Below are 24,236 nucleotides of genomic sequence, written 5' to 3' on the forward strand. Positions count from 1 at the left end.
GTTTTTTCGAGGAGCGTACATACCACAAAAGATTTTTTAAAAAAGTCCGCAAGAAAGTTCCCACATGATAGATCGTCATCTGTTTCGTCATGCTCTTTCTTGCCGGAAATATCAGTGCTCTCCGTTTTCCTATCAAAAATGCTCTATGTCTTACCGAGAACGCGTTACTCGGGTTTTGTTTGGTAGACCACCTTTCGGTACTTAAACGGGATATAACGAAACATGGGTTGGTTTTGTAGTTGGAGGGCTTTTCGGTATTTATTCTCATAGCTTTTTCAATGACGCTTAAAAAGCCAGTAAGCAACTCCGAGGTCCCAAAATTTTAATGATGAAAAATATACGCGCTTTCGGTAGGTGAACATGATTCCGCAAAAAGTTTGCGAATGCGTGCTATAAACAGCAAGGTACAGGGGTTAGAACATCCATTTCAGCCGGTTTCAAATTTTTGGCTCGGCCGCTCGCCATCCTTTTCCTCGAAAGAGTAGCCCGTCGTACTCCATCCACTTCAGCAACGCGACACGACGTCCGTGATACGACGTCGGCGCGCAACCAACGACCGAGCGGAGCTTAATTCCCCCGCATGAGCGCGTGTCATGGCGGCGCGGGCAGAGAACACGGAGCGAGGAAGTACTTTTTCCCCTTTTCCGCTCTCAGTGAGACGCCTCTTTGCCTCTGAGGCTTTAGTTCTAAAATTAGGCAATACCGCTTCTCCGGGAGTCTCGGGCTAACGCCAGAGGGCAGGAAAATGAAGCTGGGAAATGATTTTAAAGCCGGGACTACGATCGAAAGATTTCACCTCTTCTAGAAGGGGACGCATACACGCAGCTAGAGAAGAAACCAACGAAGCAAACCCAGACACAGCGACACAAGCTACTAGCGGAAATTTTCAAGCATTACCCAGACCCAAGAACACTTTACCAGCGACTATAGTTTGCCGTAACGGATCCACACCGGGTTTCTATGGACTACCAAAAAATCACATGCCTGACATCTCTCTCTGCCCCATTTTAGACTTCACTTCCTCTCCATGCCGAGCGCTTTCGAATTTTCTACACCAAATCTTCGCCACCTTACCCGGAAGACACGAACTCATGTTCGTGACTCCTTCGTGCAGCTAGTGTCAGAGGTGAGCAACGACGATGACGAGAGCCTGGTCTCGTTCGACCTCGTTTCATTGTTCACTAATGTGCCAGCGCCCTTAGCTGCGTCATCTGCCCGTGCTGCGCTTGAGGGTGACGCAAGCCTGACTGAAAGGACTCCATTGGCTGTTGACGAGCTCTGTCGTCTACTGGAATTTCGCCTGTCTAGTACGTACTTCTCCGACAAAGGAACAATTTTCAGGCAGAACAGTGGAACAGCGATGGAGCTTCCATCTCCGTCACGATGGAAAACCTGACCATGGGGCCCGGGGCGTAGCCAGAAATTTTTTTTTTTCGGGGGGGGGGGGGGGGGTCACACAAACCCAACGGGGGGGGGGGGGGGGGCAGGCATCAGCTTTCTTCTGTGACGTCACTATCGGCGGTAGTTTACACAGATGGCGTACATGTATATCAAGTCCTGAGAATTCCCCTCTCCCCATGCGTATGGTTGTGAAGAGAGTAAGTAAAAGTGCTGTAAGAATGATTGATTGATACGTTGGGTTTAACGTCCCGAAACCACCGTATGATTATGAGATTCGCCGTAGTTGAGGGCTCCGGAAAGGTAGACCACCTGAGGTTCTTTAACGTGCACCCAAATCTGAGCACACGGGCCTGCAACATTTTCACCTCCATCGAAAATACAGCCGCTGCATCCGGGATTCGATCTCGAGACCTGCGAGTCAGCAGCCGAGTACCTTCGCCACTAGACCACCGCGGCGGGGCAGTACTGTAAGAAGTACTCTAAACACAGTAAACGACAGGTACAGTGACCGTTCGGAGCAACGGCCTCTCGTCGCACCATTGGAAGGACTAGGCTTCGAAAACGCATTATTATGCAGCTAAAGTGGTTGCTTGGGCGTGTTGGTACGACATAGGAAAAAAAAAACGGCGCGAAAAACGAGAGACCAAATGAAGAAGTACTCATACAGAGCGCTGACTCACAACAAAAACTTTATTCTTCAAACCCTGCATATATATACAAAAGAAGGAACAAAAATGATAGTCGAAGTAAACCATACAATCATTCTCATAGCTCGTGCAATCACCCAGATAAAAAGACAACTTACTTTTCTGAGAGGGCAACCGAAGGCCTACTCACGCATACGCCCCCAAATCTAGCTATATCTCCAGTATTTTACGGGTAAGCTGGTCCCGATAACGCTTGATAATCGCACACGACTGAATATCAGGGGTACACACGGAGGAAGGAAAGGGGTACACCAACAATCTCGGCAATGAATGCCTTGGTGGCCAGACACCGTCGTGGAAACACTTTGAGCGTGTTCTTTGAGACGCTTTGAGGGAAAGAAGTTTGTACCTAAGGGCTTGTTTTTCCGTGTTTTGACGCAATATTAATGAGATTTGACAGACAGTATTGCCAAGGAATGTATAGGGGAAGTTATTAGAACCAATGTAATTAATGTAAATAAGAAGAAAGAAAAGTGGGTGAAAAAAATGACTTGCTGTCAGCAGGTTTTCTTTCTTTTTATTTACATTACATTGGTTCCAATAACATCCCCTATACATTCCTTGGCATTATTGTCTGTTAGATCTCATCATATATATATATATATATATATATATATATATATATATATATATATATATATATATATATATATATATATAGTGTGTGTGTGTGTGTGTGCGTGTGTGTGTGTGTGTGTGTGTGTGTGAAAGTATATGCACTTTCACATAAAAACTGTTTATTGTGACGACGTTTCGACGGGAACCCCGTCTTTTTCAAGGCATAATTGTATTTACACATGTTCCGTGTCTTATAGCCTGTCGAGACAGGAGGGAAGGAGTCAAAAGAAAAGTAAAAAAAAAGGAAAAAAAAGAAAGAAGAGAGAGAAAGAGAGAGAAAGAAGAAGAAGAGACAGCGAAACGGGAGGACAAACATTAAATAAAATATAGAAAATCTAGGAGAAGAAGCAACACCGACACAGCGTAATTAGAAAGGGGCAGCATCTCAACAGAGTAGGGCAGAGGTAGATGAGCAATGTCATCATTGTCAACAATACCTCCCCTGCACCCACTCTTCCCCGAACGGGCAGTGAGCCGCCGTCCTTGTATTTCACCTTTCCGTGTAGTCCGCTGGGGGCTCGTGCCTCTTTGAAGTTTAAGACAAGTTAATGGGGAGAGCTTAAGCGCTTGGAGTGCGTGCTGGTGGCGTCGGGAGGAATGAAAAAGCCGGTGAATGAGGCACCGCCATCGATATTCATTATATGCAATGGCTCCTTGTCAGTGAAGGAACAGAATGTGCGTTAAAAATTAGAGAAGGAAAAAAAAAGAAGCACGGTGAGGGGGGGGGGGGGGAGAGACTGTACGACATCCGGGACAGTCACCACACAGTTGCGGCTCACTGGGAAGACATGCGCGCATGTATGAAAAAGTTAACGAAACCACCTAGCTGTCAGCTCCTTGTCAGTGAAGGAACAGAATGTGCGTTAAAACTTAAAGAAGAAGAAAAAAAAAAGAAAGAAAAGAGAAAGAGAGGGGGGGGGGAACCGTACGACATCCGGGACCACTTATCTGTGCGTTCCGGCAGTGCTTGATGAGGCAAATCATTTCTATGTTGTCAGATGCATAGGCCAAAAGCTTTGTTAGCGGGTAATATTATTGTCGTAATGAAACCGGACTGATTAGAGAGAAGCGTTTGCGTCTTTTAGCGGTCGTAACGCTGACAGAGTGCCTGGGTGTTCATTTATTCCGTATTTTATCGTGTTAAATTTGTAGATAAAATAAGATTCCCGTTGTTCCCGTTCTCTGATTGTTCGAAAGTTGCTTCCTAGTAGTGTAACCCTGATGTCATCAAAGCTGTGGTCTTTTAATGTGCAGTGTTTTGAAAGTGGAAGGCCTGGCAGAGATCGTACATGTGCCCGATGGTTGTTGAATCTAATTCGAAACGGACTGTCTGTCTGGCCGACGTATTGCTTGTTACATACCCCACATTCCAGGAGGTATATGACGTTGTCTGAGTCACAGTCTAGTGCACCTCTTATGCTGTGCTTAAAATCCGAGCGGGTGCTTTTCGCCACTGTCGTTGTCTGCATGTGTTTGCATACCTTGCATCTGCTTTTTCCGCAAGGGTGACACCCAATTTGAGGTTTCACACCTATATTTGAATTTATTAAATGATCCTTTATATTTTTCGGCCGTCTGTATACAACACAAGGAGGAGAAGTGAAAAATTTGGATAGTCGCACGCTCTGTTCCAATATGTTAAAGTGTTTTCTTAGGACCTTGTTTATGTTCGGTGGGTTGCTCGTGAAAGTTAATAGCAAGTTTTTGTTGCGGTGTTGGTCGGCGTTTTTCAGGTGGTTGAGAAGAATCTGGCGGTCCAGATTTTCAGCTTTTTTGATAGCGTCATCGATGATAGCTGGCGGGTATTCTTGATTAAGGAGTACTTCGCGCATATGTGTGCTGTTTTTGTGGAAGTCCTCGGTGCGGGAGCAGATTCGTCGGAATCTGTGTGCTTGGGAATAGAGAATGCTGGTCTTGCAATGTCGCGGGTGGCAGCTTTTGAAGTGCAGGTATTGTTGCCTGTCCGTAGGTTTTTTGTATACGTTAGTTACCAACGCACCATCGTCAACTCGAATCAGTACATCAAGAAAGTTTATTTCAGTGTTAGAGTAGAAGTGTGTAAAATAAATGCTGGGGTGTACCTGGTTGAATGCCTGTATGAATTTGAGGAGCTCGTTTTCCGAATGTGTCCAAATTATGAATATATCATCTAGGTACCGTTTATAGAGTAATGGTTTGATATTACAAGATGAAAGAAAATTGGACTCTATGTGGTGCATGAATATGTTAGCGTAGTTTGGGGCCATTCTTGTACCCATTGCTGTGCCGCTGATTTGAAGATAGTACTGGTTGTTAAATTCAAAGCTGTTCAAATCGAGTACAAGTCTTGTGAAGATTTCAATTACTTTTTTGCTTGGATAAGCGACAGGGTTGTGTGTGCCATACGATTCAACAAGCGCCCTTACACCATCGTCATGTGGGATATTTGTGTAGAGTGAGCTAACATCCAATGTTACGAGAAATGCACCGTCTGGAATTTTCACGTCTGCTATTTCCCGAAGGAAGTGGTTTGTGTCACGCAAGAAGGACTCATGTGTGGGTGGTATGTCTTTGATTAAAGAATCAATATAACTGGAAATGGGTTCCGTTAACGTTCCCGTGCCTGATATAATGGGTCTGCCAGGGTTATTCTCTTTATGAATCTTCGGCAGCATGTAAAAACGACCAGGCGCCGAATGTACCGTAATAAGTGCCTTTTTAAGCTTTGAATCAATGGCGCCTTCACGTGTGAGATCCTCTAGGGTTGTTACAATGATCTTTTTGTGCTCCGTGGTAGGGTCAAATTCGAGGTGTTTGTAGAATTGTTTGTTATTTAGTTGTCGCTTGCCTTCCTCCATGTAGTCCGATCTATTCAGAACAACAATCGCGCCTCCTTTGTCTGCTGGTTTGATGACGAGATCTTCGCAGTTGCTCAACGTGAGTAGTGCCTCTTTTTCTCTTTTTGATATGTTATTCATGCTTGGTTTGTGCACCTTGTACGCATGTATAACATCTTTTTGAACCGCGTCTATATAGAGATCCAGATGTCGATCTCTGTTGGCGTCTGGGGTCCATTGCCGTCCGATTGCCCCACGAAAAAGTGCGTTATCTTTTTCGGGTTTATCAGAGAAATATTCCTCCAATCGTAAATTTCGTGCGAAGTTGTCTAGGTCTTTTAGGAGCGTGAATTCATCATACCTTCCGTTGCCAGGGCAGAATGTAAGTCTACGTGATAGTATACTCAATTCTTCATTGCTAAGTTCTTTGTCGGAAAGGTTAATAACGTTTGGCTCTTTGGGGTGTGGTGGCAAATTTTTTTGAACGTGAGATGGTTTGGTATTTTTTCTGTAAGCAGCAGTGGGTATAGCTTGTGACACATTGTCCCGCGCAAATTTCTTCCTCTAAGTTTTTCAATTTCCTCTGTTTTTTTTTTTTTTGTGCTCAAATACGTCGAGTTCTTTAATAATACGGAAAGACGGGCTAGTTGGTACTGCTGCATAATTGAAGTTTTTGCGCACACACACAAGGACACAGAAGAAGGGAACACAAGGACCAGCGCAGTCACAAGCTGCGCTGGTCCTTGTGTTCCCTTCTTCTGTGTCCTTGTGTGTGTGCGAGTTCTTTAGCTTCCCACTCCGAAAGAGAAAAGTTATTTCTTAAATACCGCTCTTCGTCTGTCAGTGCGTTTAGAGTCTTTCTACAGTGTTCGATGGTGACCTTAGTTGGCTCCTGTGTGGCGTGATCGAGAATTTCGTTCCACCGTTTCATTTCCCCTTCGGCAAAGTTATGCATCGATGGTGTTAGCGACAAGCGCAGCCCCTTCGGAGCCGTACACGCCAGTACATATTGTTCGAGGCTTTGCACGTGAAGTTCGTGCCGTATTCTTTTGTCAACAACTTTTCTAAGTTTAAGAAAATTTGGACCCGTTCTATGGCCTAGTTCATCTGAAACGGACGGTGTTTGCCCACTCGCACAGCCAGTATGTCACTTTGCCCAGACGTGGCGAATAGAGCCACAAGGTGCCCGGAGGTCGTACCTGGTTTGGGTCGGAGCTCCATCCCGTTGTGCCTCCCGTGACGAGCTGGCCTGTAGACGCCTGCTGTTGGCTGCTGGTGGTTGCTGCTTGTTCGTTGATGATGTTGGCTGCTAATTTTTCCTTGCGGGTGGTTTATTCTGGCCACTCGTTGCTGTTGATTGTGGTACAGCTGGCCGTTGTTGTTGGCCCGGATTACCCTTCGTCGCCGTTTCCGGGGTGTGTGTTGTAGGCGTCGACGACAGCCGTGGCAAGCGTGATGGCGGTTGTGCACTCGGTGAGGGGGGTCCCGACGGGGTATGCTGGCCTGGAGAAGGGGCAGCGGCTGTTTCTGGGGCTGCTTGGTTCATATTCTTCTCTTTGCCGCCTCGACAGGTGGCATCGGAAGAGTCACGCCGCAGTGCTTGGGAGTAGGATGGCGTCTCCCGAAGCTCGTACGCCCCCGCCTCCGGTTGTGGCGCGTGTTCCGGCCAGTTGTTGATGTGTGTGTGTGTGTGTGTGTGTGTGTGTGTGTGTGTGTGTGTGTGTGTGTGTGTGTGTGCGTGTGTGTGTGTGTGTGTATAGCAGTTGAATATAACCTGCTCTTTGATGGTTCAAGGGGGAAGATAACACTCCATAAAAGGAACACTATTGCAATTTTTGACGTTCTATACAGCAATATTACTAAAATAAGGGACAGTCACTTGTATGACAAGCCCCCGCTGGAACATTGCGGTGACGTGCTATGCAGTGAATGCGAGGCAAAGGCAAGCTTAGTACCTTGCGGTTGTTCAGATGGAATTTCTTTCTCTCTTTAAACAAAAACTTCCTTTTTGAAACTTTCTGCATGTCTTAAAAACAAAGCACACTACGCAACAATATATCAACCATATTTTTACTTAGACCGCTCTACATAGCGAAAATTATTGCTGCAGTAGAGTCAAGTTTTCCGAATTTGTCACAATATTTTCGAAATTTTTTTGGCTTCATTTGCTCTCGAAGTTTTTTAATCCCTTAATATTATGGAAAGTGGTTTATCAACATTATCTGATAGCATACAGACAGCCGGTACAGCCATACATGCGTATGATTGATTTATCCTAAGTAATAATTAAGAATCTATATGTGCGGGAATGATCCGTCGCCCTATTCAATTGTTCAAATAATACAAGTTATATATAAATCTTTACGTGTCAAGTTGGCGTCCTAGACAAAGCGGATGTACGGCATTATTGAGCCCTTCACATCCATGCTAGAACACAGGAAAATATCTAGATGAATGTAAAAAGACTACAAAAGCAGGAAAGTATGATGGAACGACATATAAAGAGTGGTATAAGCGAGATGAGGGGCATAAAACATACGATTACTGGAAATATATGTTTCAAGAAAGAATGAAACATGGCGCTAAACCACTTCTCATTAAAGGCTGAAAGGATATCGAGCAGGAATGCTCAAGGTGCGAGAGGTAGCAGAGGGGGGATCAAGCGTTTGACGTTACGTCCTGCCTCTGCGTTCCCCTTGTCCGGTGTTATCTTGGTTTTTGTTCTTTGCTAATTATGTCTGCCGTTAACGCCTGTGTGATTATGGTGTTTAGATCTGAAGTGACTGACTCCAGCTATTCACCCAAAAATGTCAAAAAAAAGTGTAAAAAGAAGGATAACTACTGAAGACGATCTGCACTGGGAGACTGGCAAGCCGGCGGCTAATTCAAAAGTCCCTAGATGCCATTGTCAGATAGGAAGGAGACGGGCGCGAGGCGCTTTATCCCAGAGTCTTACATAACTCATCAACCCATCATCATCCGTACGTCAGTCCCCCAGGGTCTTGTGAGGGGGAAGTTTTGTTTCGGGCAGACGGCCATACCCTGGCAAGGGGCCACCGCTCGGCGCCAAAGAAACGTGACCTGCCTCCCGGCGTACAAAACAGGGAGACCCAACAAAGGGACTGCCCTTCGGTGCAGCAACTTCGGTCACGACACACAAAGCGAAGGTAATCTGGCAAGGTGGGCTATCGCAGCGCGTGGGGCGTGCTCATGGCCCCTCTCCTGACCGCTATAGGGCCCAGCGAGACTTAACAGAAGGGCTACCCTTTGGCACGGTGACTTCAATCACTGCGCGCAAGGCGGACGCACGGTGACTTTCGGCCCCGCACGGGAAGCGGACGTACCCAAACACGGGGCTGCCCTTCGGCGCGAACTTCAGTCACCGTGGCCAAAGTAGCACTGTACCCAAAGTGCACGTGCCCTCACATTGTCGCGCGGCTGGGAGCCTGCGACGTCCCCTCAGGACAGATGGGCTATCGTTCGACGCAAGACGCTTTGTGGTCTCGGCCGCCTCATACCACTAGGGTGCAGTGAGACACAATCCGTCCCTTGGGGACTACGGGACTGCTGTTCGGTGCAGAGGCCAATGCCGCTGCACACAAACCAAACGTACCCTGGGAAACAAGCACGGCTGAAAGCCGGCTTACTATCCTCCGCCTCGGCGAGTAGAGTCGCCGGGCACGGAGGAGGGGCCCGAAAAGTCCTTAGGTCACGGAGGAATAAGAATAGATAGGAGGGGAAACTAGGCTCCGCGCCGCGATTGCGTCACCCCGCGGAACGGCGGCGGAGCGCGTGGGCATCAACACCCTAGCGGTGAACTGAAGTCTCTAATACTTTACGACGAACTAGAGTAACTGTATATGGTCCTTACTCTACGGCGAACGTCGTGACAGTGGTACCTACAGAACCGCGGCCGAACTGCCAGCAGACGCAAGAAGCGTGGGGCCCGCTCTTGTCGTCTGCTTGCACGCTTGTGCTCGTCGCTCAGTTTATCGGTGCATAGCTCAGATACACTCGGCAAACGAGACGGCTGTATCATATCTTGCGCACCATGTGCCTCGTGTCAAACTCGCCCCCTTTGATACGATAGTGCGGTGAGGGTACGCACCCTTTCTTGTCTCGCTCGGTATATAAGCACTGCTACAATAAAGAGAAGGGCTTTCTCCCCATCGCACCCCTTCGTCATGCCTTGCTCAATCGCGCTAACGATACATGGTGTCAGAAGTGGCTAGTCAAACTCGCGACTTCACTGGAGGACAGCGACGACGGGAACAGCTATGGACTTCCTCAAGCCACCGGATCCGCTGCGCATGTCAGGAGACTCGGGCAAGAACTGGAAGCTGTTCATCCAAAGGTTTGAACTTTTCGTCACCGCATCAGACCCACCGGAAAAACCTCGATCGGCGAAGACGAAGGCAGCTTTACTCCCGAGTATCGCCGGTGAAGAAGCGCTCGAAGTTTTCAACACCTTCACGTTCGCCGAAGCGTGAGGACACATGGGCATCAACAAATGCAAGGAAAGGGCAAGGCGACTTGTATTTTGGCCCGGCATTCGTGCAGAAATGTGCAGTGTGCAATAAGTACACGTATACGCAGCCGCAAGAACCTTTAATGATGCGCCCGGTGCCCGAGATGCCGTGGCAGAAAGTTGGCATTGATATCTTTGAGTACGGTGGGCGGTCGTACCTCAGCGTATACGACGCGCTGTCAAATTTTCCGGAAGTGGAGCAGTTACGTGACACATCGGCGAGCTCTGTCATTCAGGCAACTAGCGCCATATTTTCCAGGTACGGCATTCCACTGGAAGTTCTGACAGATAATGGCCCGCAATTTTCCTGTCACGAGTTCAGGTCCTTTTCGAGGGCATACGACTTCAGACACATCACATCCAGTCCAGGATATCCACAATCGAATGGTTTGGCTGAGAAAGGCGTCCAGGTCATCAAGAGAATCCTGAAAAAAAAAACGCATGAAGCAAAGCATGATTTCTGGCTGGGTCTTCTTGCTTACAGGACAACGCCACTGGAGTGCGGCATGACCCCAGCGGAGATATTGCAAGGCAGAAGACTGCGCAACACCCTGCCGGACATGGAGACCGGACCTGAACACTCCATCGTGAAGCGCTCCCACACCAACCGCCCTGGAAGACTGCTGGCGCCGCTCGAAACAGGGGCCACGGTTCGTCTGCGTTCCAAAGGAGCATGGGCGAAGAGAGCATAAGTCCTAAGGCCTTCCGGGCATCCAAGGTCCGACGACGTCACGACAGAAGGGCGGCAGCTGCGACGGAATCGTCGACATTTGCTGTTAACCAGCGAGGACTTCAGCCCAGACCTTCCCGACAGCGGTGAGATCGTAGCGCCATCTGCTACGCCGCATGAGGTTCCAGTCGCGTTGCCGGGGTACATGCCCGCGGCCCCGATCCCGGGCACAACAGCTACACAAGCTCCAAGATCACAGCGACAACGCAAAGCGCCCAGACGGCTGGCTTACAACGAGAACTTTGTTCAAGTGCCGTGAATGAGTGCTTAACATTTTGTGAGCGTTCCAGTTGTGTTCACCTGCCAATTGTTTTATACACCAAGGAGGGTGTATCATATCTTGCGCAGCATGTGCCTCGTGTCAAACCAACACCACCTAGATAAGTCTAGGTGGTGTTGGTCAAACCCGCCCCCTTTGATACGATAGTGCGGTGAGGGTACGCACCCTTTCTTGTCTCGCTCGGTATATAAGCACTGCTACAATAAAGGGCTTTCTTCCCATCGCACCCCTTCGTCATGCCTTGCTCAATCGCGCTAACGATACAACGGCAAATCGTTATGACGAGTTTTCGCCAAGCTAGCCAAAGAGCCGTGGGAGAGAGATCATACCGCGATAGTTTCACGAAGCTTTTCACAAGCCCTAAACAGGTTCGCTTTCACTCTTTCACATTCGCATGCGAGTGTAGAAATTTTGTGGGAACATGGCATACAATATGCGACAATTAAATATATCGGTAAAGCCTTTCATATTATAGAAAAATAAAAAAATAGAAACGAAAAAACAGAAACAAGAAGTTTTTCTCATGTGTCTGCTTTCTTCCGAAGCTTGTTTTATGTAAGAAGTTTCTGAGAAGCAATCGTTCATGCCAAGCTACAACAACCAAACACGAGAAACTGCGAACTACGCCTTTTTTCTCGATGTAGCTTACCTGGAAGTTTGAAGATAGGTAAAATATTCGCCGAGGACGTCTCACTCGTGACGAGTATTCTCAGCCTTCGCTCGTTTGGCGTTGCTTTTTTTTTTTTTACCGGTGCTTTCAGCGATATTCCGGTCAGTTCATGGCTTCAATTCTGGGCACGAGTAATACCTCCGTTCAAAAACGTAAGGTGCCGCTTCAGGGAGACACAAGAACTTCGACTGACCAGGAATGTCTGGAAATTTAAACTTGGCGTAATGTCGCGCCTGCTGACCGTTTCACTGCGAAAATAATTTTCCTAGGGTGCTATTCTGGACACTGTCTAATTCCGTGATACTGTCAAATTTCGTAATAGCGGACTATTTTAAGCCAATCAGAGAGGTCGTAGCAGCTCACTTGACCAATTAGCGTCAATCGATTGCGGAATCTGACAACATGGCGGAATTCGATAAGTATCCAGAATAGCACCCCTAGACGGAGTCGCATCCTTTCCATCGTCGATCTACTTTTCATATAGCCCTCGCCCATTCTTGCTGCTGTTCTTGGTCAGACTGAGCGTTGAAAGATCGATCTTTTTCACGCAGTATTGATTAATAGCTCGAGGCAGTCTCCGCTCTTCTGTTGTATCAATTGCCGTCTGCTCAAACGTGCTTCATCAATGTCTGTCTTTCTTTCGCGCGCAGTAGTTTTGTATGGCACTGTTGCATCAAATAACGTGAAAAATCTATCCTCAAGCTACACAATGACTGATTTTAGGCACGCGCCTATCTACGATTACAGATCGTCTGCTTTTTTATTTCTACAATTTCAATCCTTTCGTTGCTCGAAGAGCATCTGATCCAACAAATATAAACAAAAATACTGGCACTAAGATGCTCTATTCGCTTCATTTTGTTTTGGCAAACCGCGCCGGCGAAAAACTTTCATGGCTGCATCCAGTAGCATAGCGGAATCGGCGAGTGGCAGATGTAGCAGACGACACTTGGGCGCCGTCGGAGACCGCGAGCATGTGCGCTCTCCTCCCGCGGCGGAAAAGAAATAGTTCTGTGCGTCGCCGCAAGAATCGCTGCGCGCACGTTTGCCATGAGTTTCATAGATAAAACAAGTTTGGTTTAATCTAGGAACCTTAGTTCGCCCTAGAGTTACTGTACGGTGTAGTACGGGAGCAGAGTTGCGCATAGGTCCGCCATTATGTTCAACAGTTGTGCAGTGAAGCCACCCGTCGAGCGCGCAGGAGAAAAATATGGTGCGATGTTCCTGCGCGGGCGGCGTGCCGCAGGTTTATTCGCGCGCGCTGAGCAAGATTCCACCACAGAACACCTATTCCACTGCAGTGAGGCGGTATAGGGGTAGCATATACAGTAACTCTAGTTCGCGAACCTCCTCTCCCAAGGTGACATTCAAGCGGCGCGCACTGGCGCCGGCTCGGAGTTCCCCCTCCTGTCTTTCTTGCTCCGTGCACTAGGTATGGCGACAATTACGCCAAATCCCCAGGCGGTAAAAAAAAAAAAATCCTAGGTCTCAAGCAACGTTTGGAAAAAAAAAAAACGTTGCTCTAAAGATAAACCTCTAAAGTTGGGAGGCGAAGCAGCGAAACAATCCAGTGCCAGGTGGCCAGGCCAGGCCACAGAACACCTACCAGTTTAGAGAACGGAAACTGTACCTTTGGGCTGTTGTATCAAAATAACATGCAAATACGTAGCGGCGACGTATCAGACTGCAATACCGCGAGGCGAGATGGCGCTAGCAGTACTATCATCATCAATAAACAGACGCGTTTTTTTTTGTTGCAGATAGAGGGGGGGGAGGGGTCCGCGGCTGGTTCGCGCTGCTCGCTTGCTCTGTTTTTTTTTTTTTTTGTTGCCCAATCGCGTTTCGCGCCTGTAATTATCGCCAGGGGACCTAGCTGGCCTCGACTGGCAAAAACAACGTCAATCAAGTAAGGTATGCATCGTTCATTGCGAGTGTCCAAGCCGGTACAATCAATGTATACGGTCGTGTCCGAACAAAACAAGTCACTCGTACATATCGAAAGCTTTCAACCCATCTGTAAAGACTCTTGAAAGCTAACAAGCATATGCATATAACTGAACATCGAAATCGCTGAATGAACGTCGCTCTCATTGTGTTGCGGCGCTCGAGTTTAATAGCGTGGCTTCAGGACAATTCTGCCGTCAGATGCGGCGCTTGCCCCGTAGTGTTGATCTTGAAGCGAATGCATAATGTGGAATCGGGAAGGAAACTTGCACATTGCCGATAGATAGCTCGCGCAGTCAGAGCAATGTAGTTTTGCTAAATTTGTTAAATAAGCAATTGCGGATGCGTGCATTTCTGAATCTTTCTCGCTCTGCAATGCTACATTGAGTACTTCACAATTCTGCAATTTCGCGTCGTGTCGAGAGGGTAGGCACTAGTTTTAATACTCAGCCGTGAGCCCATATCATAGGTTTTATGTATTTACGGGATGGGCCTAAAAATATTTCAGGCTTGCTACATTTATTGTTAGAGTTAAGTCACAAAGTTACCACAGCTAGAATTTCTCGTCGCAGGTAATGACCAGTCTGCTGAGTATGCAGCGAACATGTATGCTACAGGGACACTTATGAGGTGTATGCTTACAGATCGAAAAGGCCCAATTCTAAGAAAATAAACTTCAGGTATGCATTGTACAATTTTGTTATCTGTACATCTTTGTTGGTACTCTTACATCACACTATCTGCTCAGCCCTGAGCACAATCTCTTTTTTTTGCATAGACATATCCATAGAACTTCAGTACTCTCTTACAAGCAAGCACTCCTGAAATCAATTGGTGGTACATGATGTGAATGTGTCCGAATACTGGATCAATAAAGGTCACATTTATTACACACTTGTTATTGTGTTTACTTTTTCAGTATACTTGTGGTTGAAAATGAAGTTGTTTTCTTCCTGCTACTTTTAGAGGTCAGGATTTGAAATACGTACTATCTTGAGGTGTGCTGTAGATAAGTGAAGATCATGTATGTTTCAACTACCTGTGCGATTTCCTAGATTTTTTTTCATGACCGTAGTGCACAGAATTTCACTTTGTAGTGGTAGACACTATAGTTATGACAACTTAATTTAAACAGAAGCAGATGTGCACAAAGAAATCTGGAACGTTTTTCTGCCAAAAAAAAAAAAAACAGTACCACATGCAATAAACACAATCTTGCTCCTCATGACAGCATTCACGTCTTTGAGGAAGCTGTGCTGCAACAGCTCATCACCTTTATGATTTATTATTTTAGGAGACCATTGAACATATGTGCAAAGCTAAAGCAATTGAGTGCAGTCTTATGAGTTTTGGTGCATATTTTTGTAAACTTGTATGAGCTAAACACAGTTAAGACAAAACAGTTCTGGGTGTTGGTAAACTGTCACAAGGCACAACTAAATGTCGGAAAGCCTGTTAATGCCCATCACTGTGGGTGTGTTCATTATGTAGTGCAATTAATAATTTCCGACTATTCACATGCTAACTATGAAGTGATCATGGGTCGTACAGTAGTTGGCAAATTAGGTTGATTCTGGCTTCCAGGGGTTCAAACAAATGGCATTGTAGGCTCACAGGAGACAAGACTGCTTGTCGAAACATTTGCTTTGACCCCTTATGTTAACATATTTTTCATATTTTCCAGCTTCCATCTTTTAAGGGTCAGTTTAGTTCACCTGCACCAATCCGAACTGGTTCACAGCTGTGCACGAGAAGTTCAGAACTTGTGCGGCAGGAGTTCAGCGGTGCGGCATCACAAGTCAATGACAGGGTGCCGACAAGATAGAATCCTTATTTTTGATCGCTTGATTTAATGAGGTGCAAACATCTTGGCAAAAACGCCGCATTTATAGGGGTGGGTACAGCACCTACGTCTAATGCTATGTTGTTTGTTAAGCTGTGCGAGCGGCTGCACCAAACCAGCGCCATCAGAGCAGAAGGTACCGGAAAGTCATGAAATAGTTTTGGTGCTGTACCTCTGCTGCGCTTTTTGAAAAGAATGGCAAGATTTAGAAGATGCCATTGCTGCACAGGCTGAAACGAATCGCGAGGTGCAGCACTTTGTAAAATGGATCATGTGATACAGGCGAATCGAACAATCCCTTAAGCACACAAGCGTTTTAGCGTTTCACCCCCATCGAAATATAGCTACAGTGGCTGGGATCAAACAGTGTGTTGTTGAGCTCAGCAGCGCTACACAATCTAACTAATAGTGAAACAGTTTCAACATTATTGAAGTGTAGATTCCATGCCACGGTAGGCAGGCAATGCTTGTAGCCAATCTAAAGCACCTTTCCACGATATGCGCGGTAAAACATTCACAAATACAGCATTACATGTGTGAGGTTAGAGATTACCTGTTGTAGTGGACATTCAGATGTTTCAACGTGCTTGCAGAGTGGACATTCAGGGGTAGTCATCCTGTCTTTGCATGGCAGTCTGGAAAAACAAGTAACATGACCAGATATCAATGCATGAAATTTTCCAAAGTAAACAAATAACTCGGTTAATTAGTAAACAGCAGTATTTTATACATATATGTAGTGGTACCTCATAACGCATATGTCACTCAGGGCTGCTTCTTCACAAGGCATGTCACGTAGCAGGTTCCTTGCCCGTTGTACACATTTGCTGCCATGTCAGGTGGGCCAGGAGGCTGTGGCAGAAAAAGAAGTATTTCTCATTTATGTGACGCTTCCTTTGTCACACTATAGCAAAACCAGACCCATAATTATGTGATGTTTCTCAAACGCGACTGCAGTAAATTATTAACTAGTAGGTTTTTGGCACTAATATATGGGCTAGCTAAGAAGACACATGCGAGGCGACAGTGATTTATTTGCCTTCTTTTATCGCAACGGCCTGGTTGGTGTTACCTGGTGATAGAATTTCAGAATTAACTATTGAGTTAGCGACTCGTTCCCACGTGAAGCCATGCACGCCGCAAGTAACGCACGCGTTTTTCCGGTTACAGATTGAGACGTTCAACAATTTTAAAATTTATTACTTCAATGCGCTGCCACCGTGTGACGCCTACGCAGTCATTGGCAAAAAGAAAACTACATATGTTGAAATGAACCAACTAGCCCCGCAAGCAACCATCCTTAAAAAACTGAAGCGGTTTCTGCTCACCGGCCCGGGCTTGCATCGGGTGTTCATCCGATGAAAGCTTCAACGGTCGCTTCGTTCCCCGAAAGTCACTCGAATTCCCTTCGCGAAGCATTTGAACGAGTCAAATAAACAGAATGAGAAAGAATGTGTCAGTTGGCAGAGGCTCGAAATATTTACAGCGAAACGAAACAGTCCGAGACACATCCGAACGTACCGCGAGCCGTTACCTGCCGTCGCAATTGTTGGCCGCCGAAAACTTTGAAATGAGGATAATGATGTCGATAGGCTGCTACTGACATTAAGTCAGCTGGAGCAAAAACTATTACAAAAAGTTGATGACGTAGCACATGTTTATGAAAAACTACTTGTTAGAAGAACAAAGTGTTTTTTATGTGTAGCGGTACGCAAACATGTAGCGTTTGATCATTTTAAAATACAACTCGGCCTAGACGAGTGCAAAGAAAGTGCAATAGCGCGAGTGGCGCGAGAGGTTAGTAGATGCACTCTGGGTGTTTGAAGCAGAAACGCGCCGTAGTTGATTTTTTCGCTTCCTACAGGTGAGCACTTGAACCTAAATGTTTCCGGGTGGCGCTTCCGGGTGGCCAGGCTGGCTGGGCATTAAGCAGAGCCGCATTGGCGTATCCCGTATGTTGAAATATAGGAAGTGTTTCGGTTCCCCCGGTGGCACGAACCTTTTCGAGGCAAAACGGTTCGGTTCACCCAATAGCCGCTTAAAACCGGCTTGACTTGGCTTAAAGTGTATAAATAGATGGCGTTAGAATCGGTGTGTTAAAAAACACTTTTCAGTCGATTTGGGCGTTCTTTATTCTGTGGTTCAGGTAGAGTTCCTCACTAGCTTGTGACACACAGTCTGTGGCGGGTTCATCGTATTCTAGTCGTGATGTTTTTTCTCCGATGTTGGTGTTGGATTGGACTGTAATCTGTTTGAAATGGCGAGAAGCGCCTATGCCCGTGGGGTCGTGGTCGCTTTCTGTTGTTAGAAAGTGATTCATACGCAAGTCGCTGCCGCTTTTCTTAATTCCTGTGATGTCGCCGTGCTTATCGAGTAGTGAACGTCATTAGCCCGAAGCACATGCAGAATTAACACCTACCAGCCCGAAGTGTTTGCCACCAAATCTACAAGCAATGACAATGAGCATAAAATAAAGGCCTTTGGAACGCGATTTGTGAATATTTGTCTGATGCATGTACTACGCAGATGTATGGTAGGTGCATGCGTGTTGCTTGAGGACCGATCAAACAGCTGGTGTCACTTGGGAGGAAGTATATACTGTGCCAACACTTTCATTGAAGCTTGTTCTTGCGTAAATGCGCGAGATAGATACGGAATGCACAAGTTGGAATTAGAGAACGTTCTTGTCCGAGTGGCTTTATTAAGCAGTCGCAGATGATGGCAATTTGTTTGCTTAGCAGTGTGTGTTTAGATTGGGGTAACCAACAGTGAAGGTAGTTGTGTGTGGGTGAGGAAATTAGTTTTCTTTGTTGCGGTGCCTTCCAAACAAATCTGTTATTTCTTCTCTTCATTGCGTCGGTCTCTTGATGTGGCACTAAATTTTGCTATGTGCTCTTCGTGACACTTCCTCTCGCTCTAGAATGCTCTAGTAAAAGTTGACGCTAAAGTTCAGCTGAAGTGTTTAAAGTTCCTTCCAGTTAACCACAGCAACATTTCTTTGTCTATGTGATCAGACGGACGCTCGTTACTTGGCATGCCTTTTATAACGCAAAACGTTTCTTTTTTTTTTCATTTACTGAACAGTCCGGAAAAAATCGGGGACATTTGTCCCGACTGCGAAATTCGGAATTCGACTGCGAAATTCGGGACGGCTGGTAACACTAGTTTAGGCAAGTGTATAACAATGAAAAAAATGTAATAAAATAGAAATTTAATTGCTGGGAGCATTGTCGAGCTTCAATTGCTAACCCGTAAAGGTCTTTTTAAAAGTTAACATTGCCGCAATACGCCAGTGTCATGGGGTGAAGTGCTTGCAGTGTATTGCAGTAAAGCATACATTATGCGCGCGCGTGTGTGTGTGAAATGGAAGCGTAGCACTGCTATTAGGCCTAATGCGATGCGCCGTGCTTTGTCTAATTACTGGTCATGCGACAGACGGCATCAGCACCAACTTCAACCTTTGTAAAGAGTTCATATGTTCCCCCCATAATTATTTTTTTAATTGTGGCAAGTGATTCACACTGCAGTAAACTTCTAGTATATCGCATGAATAATTTAAAATTGTTGCATGACCCCTGATAAAGAAGTGAAAGATACCTGTGACAGACTCCTTGGTACTCCAGATTTTGTGCCATCAGATATGTGCTCTAAAATGAAAATGATCATTATTAGTGAAATATATACTCAGGCTAGGTATTGGAGACGATTGTGCATGTTTTGCAAATTTCCTTTTAAAAGCTCATGCTTCACTTTATCGGGCTTTCTTTAGTTATTAAGAAAAATAGCTCCCCAAGAATGGTTTAAAATTAAACACACAGTTTGTCATGGGGCAAGTTGAGCTTAGCAAGAAAATGATTTATGAAAACCATTCTGTCGCATAACTAAGAGCAAGCTGGTTTCAGGAAACATGTTGACCTGGGATGATGGCACGTGTTCACGCATCTTACAAAGGCTGCTTGTTGTTATAATGTGGCTGTAATTGGACAAATGTCTGTCATCAGGTGTGGAGATACATCGCATCTCTGATGATCAAATTTTTAAAGAATAGGTTTTCAGGGGATGCTAAAAACTTTTTTTGAAGGGGTGAGCATTAGAGAGCATTACTTTATTGAAGTCTCCAATTTCATTAGGTTAGCACTGAGGCTTGCAGGTATGTTAAATGAGCATGGTCACTTGAGTAACACTCAGAGGTCAGTAATTATAGGGTGAACAGCAAGGCATGTATGAAACAGGATTATGCAAATTGCAGAAATAGACATAATGAAGTTGTCGAGAAGACTTTGTTAACAGTACATTTACAGGCTTCATGCAGAATTTGTTTTCCAGCAGGGTGCATTTACTTTCGCTGATGCTTTCGATGGCATCATTGCAGTTCATAAGCACTGGTTTTACGGACTGCACGTGATGATCTTGTTTTTTCAAGGTTCATGTACTGATTAAAAGGTATAGAATCAAGAAACTTGCATGCTGTCTTAAGGCATAATCAGGCTCACCATAGAGGTAAGTGGTGAGATTTTAGTTAGTTGTATGTGGGAGGTCTGTGTACATAACATCATAGTAATCTTGCAATGCTGTAGCTTTATTTGTGTAACGAGTGAAGCTTCTTTTCCTGTCAAAAATTTCTGCCAAGCAAACAAGTTCCAACAGTAGGATTTGCCCTTGGGTAAAGCTGGTGGTAAGAGTGAGCTTATTCAGAAGCCCTTCAAGAGTACCCACTAAAGGAATTAGTACCTATAGGGCAAAAATTCCAGTGCACCAAGAAGGGCAAGGGAGGACGGTGCAGGTTAACATTTCAGGAGGACATCTTCTGGACATCATCCTTCTCTAGCCACAAGCTTGTATGGCCAATGTTTAGCAGACTCCTACTAACATAAACATAGGTATAAATGTTGCTTCTCTATTGCAAGATGACACACCATATACCTTTTGAGAGTCTCCTCACCACAAGCCCTTACATTAGCCTAAAAATATTTTTTTCTACGGTGCCCTTTTTTTGTCGTAAACAGTTTTCTGAAGCAACAATATGCACATTGTGACAGTCTAGCTGGTGACCACAGAGATGGCTCCCGCCATCACGATGTATACTCCACTCAAAATGTAAGACACTGCAAAATCATAGTCCGGTGTGCGTGCATACGACCTTGAACATGCAAGCAGTGACCACTTCTCTTGTGTTCTCTGCTCTGGCGCATGCTTGTTGCACACCAGTTCAAGATTGTGACAGTGAAATTAGTTCTGGCAATGCTGTCTCAGAGGTACACCCTTAGCAACACCATGGTGGAGCGAGCAGAGATTCATATCAAATGTAGTAATAAACTGGCAACACCATGGTGATATAAGCACACTTGCATTAATTTATTACATTTCTTATTGAGGCAGACATCACACAGCTAAGCCTAGTTGTGATCTCTTTTCATTATTGTCTACATAGTTTTCCCGTTGGTCACAGCACAGGAAGAAAAATTTCTCTGTGGGAGCACCATATTTTAAGCTTGCATGACTCCAATGAAGCACTGTGCGAACAGATATATTGAAAATGTCAATACTTCGGGTCCTATAAATGGTGAATTGGTTGTCACATTCAGCCGGTGATCCTGCAGGAGCTTTAGCATATACTCTAAGGTCATTTTGCATCAACAATGCCACATACAATAGTTTAACTATGGTTGTTAATGGGCAAGATGATGCATAGCTTCAGGGAGGTAATTAAGCTAAGGGGGAAAGTTATAGATGCCTAAGCACCACTGGAAAAATGAAAAAGCACAGAAAAAGAGCATCGGTCGCAGCTGAACTACAGAAAATATTTACACTGCACCACACATTCGCATCATCTAGAATTTTCCCTAATAATGTTATACCAACCTGCCTAGCAGCAAGTACTTCTAAGGTAATAAAGTGCAGAATGACACTTGCATAAGGCAGGGAACAGGACGGGAGTTAACTGCCATCTATCTTTGTTTGTGGCTTTGGTAGAAAATATATAAGGAAACAGACACATGTGAAGAGTGACAGTGTGCAATGTCACAGTCATCAAAAACATCACTTAACATTGCCTGCTCGAGAAATTTTCCTGGTTTTCAAAGTTTCAACAAATGTGTCACAATTAAATACACCACTTCTTTTCCAGCTTGAACTGCTTCCAATAGTTCACATCTATCAGGACTGCTGCCTATAATCTTTGTCTGGTATTTAATCTCAACTGACATGCCCTAATACTTACACACAGTCAGTCATATTCGTCTATCTATCCTTAACAGCCTGTAAGTTCACGTGTAACAACACACGCTCCACGCTTCCAGTGGTCATAGTTCATACGGGTCATTATATCATTCAGTTAGCTGCCTAACTATACTTTCATTCATTCACTTCATATTTCTTGAAAATAGAGATATGTGAACCCTACAACTGCTTTGCAAAAAACAAATGAAGTACCACACTTGCTATGATGGCTTAATTAAAAAAATTATTTCACGATGATGGCCCAGAAGCTTTCTCTATAAAACATGTAAAGCCCATATGGAGAAGTATGCGTCCCAGGGAAATTCTGCAACTGCCAAATTCGAAGAGTGTGCAAAATATTTTACGATTTCACATACCAAGTTGAATACTGTTCTATTTGATTCAGTCGCCATTATTTGTAGAACTAAACATTTTTTACTAGTTTAATAAAATTTAAAATGTTAAGTGCACTGAAATAAAGCGAAAATGTGTAAAAGTATCATAAGTTTCATCCCTGGCAGGTTATACGCATTAAACATGACAGCTTATCTAGTGCAGCTGGCTGCTTTGCTCTAGGAAAGTAATTTTGCTACCTATACAATTGTCACTTACCCTTTCTTAACACTTCTGTAGATTTTAAGGGCTTGATGTTTTCGCCAGATACTCGATTCCTACTTTTAAGATTTCTAGGAGCCCTTATCATAGCTGCAAAGGGAGATACAGCCAGTATTTGATGTACTTGTTTTTATATTGCAATGGAAATAATACATCAACTGGGAAATAGCAATGAAACATTTTGTGTTAAATTTTATTTCAAATTCGTTTTGCTGCGCAACTTGTGTACCAAACAGTGACTGACAACCATTGGGTGTATTTGCACCATGCTCTGCCATGACGAAGCACATGCATGAAACTTGAGAGACAAAAGCTCATGCATGCAGGTGCAATTATTATGTAGTCATCCCTTGAAACATCCTTGGTAATTTTAAATACTTGGCTGGGCAGATGTCTGTTAAATTATTCTTGAATGTCCAGGCTGGCTACAAAATGAGTAATGCTAATAATGTTCTTGGCTTGTGCCACAAATTTTTTACCACTCATTCTTTAAAAATATTTCCTAACGCTGTTATTGTACAACCAAACAAGAATATGTACATGCTCTTTAGCATACTGTTATTCACAAACTAAATGCCAGTTCATTAAAACTCAAGATAGTTAAACATTCATATTCCATAATTACGATCAAACTGCAGGTGAGTTACCACAACAACCAATCGTCCACTAATGTCATTATGTTTTCATTATGAATTTAGTAATTTGCATGCTTGCTTCTTTTTTTAAGAGTATGCATATTATTATACAAGACACCACAACTAACTCATTTATCAACTTGAGTATTTTATCACTTTCAATTAACCATCATATTGCAAAGTCTTGAAACAAGTCACTTTTAAGACCCACAAGTTTTCTTGTGCCCTTACAGTGCATTGAAGGCCCTGAAGTGTCAAACAGGCCAAAAGGCATTGGTAAGGCTTGTTCATAGGCATTGGACAAATCTGTTTACAAAATGTGTTAAAGGCACATGCGTGCACATGTTTTGGTTTGATTGTACGTTAACATTAAGAAAGGAAGGAGTGGTGCGACATTTTTCGCACAAGCCAAGCATGTGGTTAGCATTGCTAACTTTCACTTCACTTTATTATCTTAAAGACCCCGGTGAGGGGGTATTACATAAGGGGTAGGTTAACAAATGGAGGTTACAGAGAGTGATCTTCTGACAAGCAATATGTATTTATGTTTTGTGCAAACGTTGATGAACACGTGATGGCTGCAATGTCATGGGGAAGGCCATTCCAGTCCACTGCTGTGCGAAGAAAAAATGAGGCAGCAAAAGTAGTAGTGCGAGCGCGTGCGCATGCAATTGAATAAGAATGAGTTGTGCGGTGAGAAATGCGCGTTGGTGGGATAATGTAAGGTGCTTGATTGAGGGAACTGTGAAAGAACTTGTGAAACAAACAGAGGCTGGCGATGCGGTGATGCACAGAAAGATTATCAATATCATTGTCATGTTTTAGGGATGATATGCTTATTTCGTATGAATATGAAGAGTGAATGAACCTAGTGGCACGATTTTGTACAGATTCTATTTCGTTTATTAGGTATATCTGGTGCGGGCTCCAGATGGGCGCTGCATATTCTAGTTTAGGTCTGATGAGCGATTTGTAAACCATAAGTTTTATGTCTAGTGGTGCGTGACGCAAATGACGCTTTAGGAAACCGAGGGGTCTGTTTGTGGATGATATGATGTTGTTTATGTGAGTGTTCCAGGAAAGGTCAGATGTTAAGGTGACGCCTAGGTATTTATGACTGAACTTGTTCGATAGCGGAATTAGAGATTAGGTATGAGAATGATAAAGGATTACGCTGGCGTTGAAATGAGGCGAGTTTGCATTTAGTAGGGTTAAGCTTCATTAACTAAA

The 24,236-nt window shown here is 44.7% G+C and overlaps 2 protein-coding genes and 2 long non-coding RNA genes across 4 annotated transcripts in view; 2 read left to right on the forward strand and 2 right to left on the reverse strand.

Moving 5' to 3' along the window:
- The window catches only part of LOC119162040 (uncharacterized), a 166,967-nt gene that overhangs the window by 28,974 nt on the left and 113,757 nt on the right, over positions 1-24,236 (forward strand). Inside the window, exons 5-6 of the mRNA XM_075876703.1 lie at positions 9,803-10,028; positions 10,555-10,724. Of these exons, the coding sequence (XP_075732818.1) occupies positions 9,803-10,028; positions 10,555-10,724 (396 nt within the window). The remainder of the gene's footprint in view (positions 1-9,802; positions 10,029-10,554; positions 10,725-24,236) is intronic.
- On the reverse strand, positions 10,132-11,148 carry LOC142776307 (uncharacterized). Its single transcript, XM_075879778.1, has 2 exons — positions 10,553-11,148; positions 10,132-10,495 (listed from the first exon to the last, which is right to left on the reverse strand). Exons 1-2 carry the CDS (start codon positions 10,945-10,947, stop codon positions 10,381-10,383), a joined length of 510 nt encoding a protein of 169 aa, XP_075735893.1. The 5' UTR covers positions 10,948-11,148; the 3' UTR covers positions 10,132-10,380.
- Positions 11,133-14,588, forward strand: LOC142776311 (uncharacterized). Its single transcript, XR_012887443.1, has 2 exons — positions 11,133-13,661; positions 14,267-14,588. It is a non-coding gene; the product is annotated as an uncharacterized LOC142776311 (long non-coding RNA).
- On the reverse strand, positions 14,281-17,093 carry LOC142776309 (uncharacterized). Its single transcript, XR_012887440.1, has 3 exons — positions 16,866-17,093; positions 16,284-16,389; positions 14,281-16,172 (listed from the first exon to the last, which is right to left on the reverse strand). It is a non-coding gene; the product is annotated as an uncharacterized LOC142776309 (long non-coding RNA).

This window comes from Rhipicephalus microplus, chromosome X, assembly GCF_043290135.1.
Source record: "Rhipicephalus microplus isolate Deutch F79 chromosome X, USDA_Rmic, whole genome shotgun sequence".
NCBI lineage: Eukaryota > Metazoa > Arthropoda > Arachnida > Ixodida > Ixodidae > Rhipicephalus > Rhipicephalus microplus.

What these genes read in the sequence shown, in the direction of transcription:
- LOC142776307 (XM_075879778.1), bottom strand. Translation starts at nt 10,947, where the DNA reads ATGTACCCCGGCAACGCGACTGGAACCTCATGCGGCGTAGCAGATGGC. An exon ending in CACTCCAGTGGCGTTGTCCT is followed by an intron (nt 10,496 to 10,552) that starts GTAAGCAAGAAG and finishes TTTTTTTTTCAG; the next exon opens with GATTCTCTTGATGACCTGGA.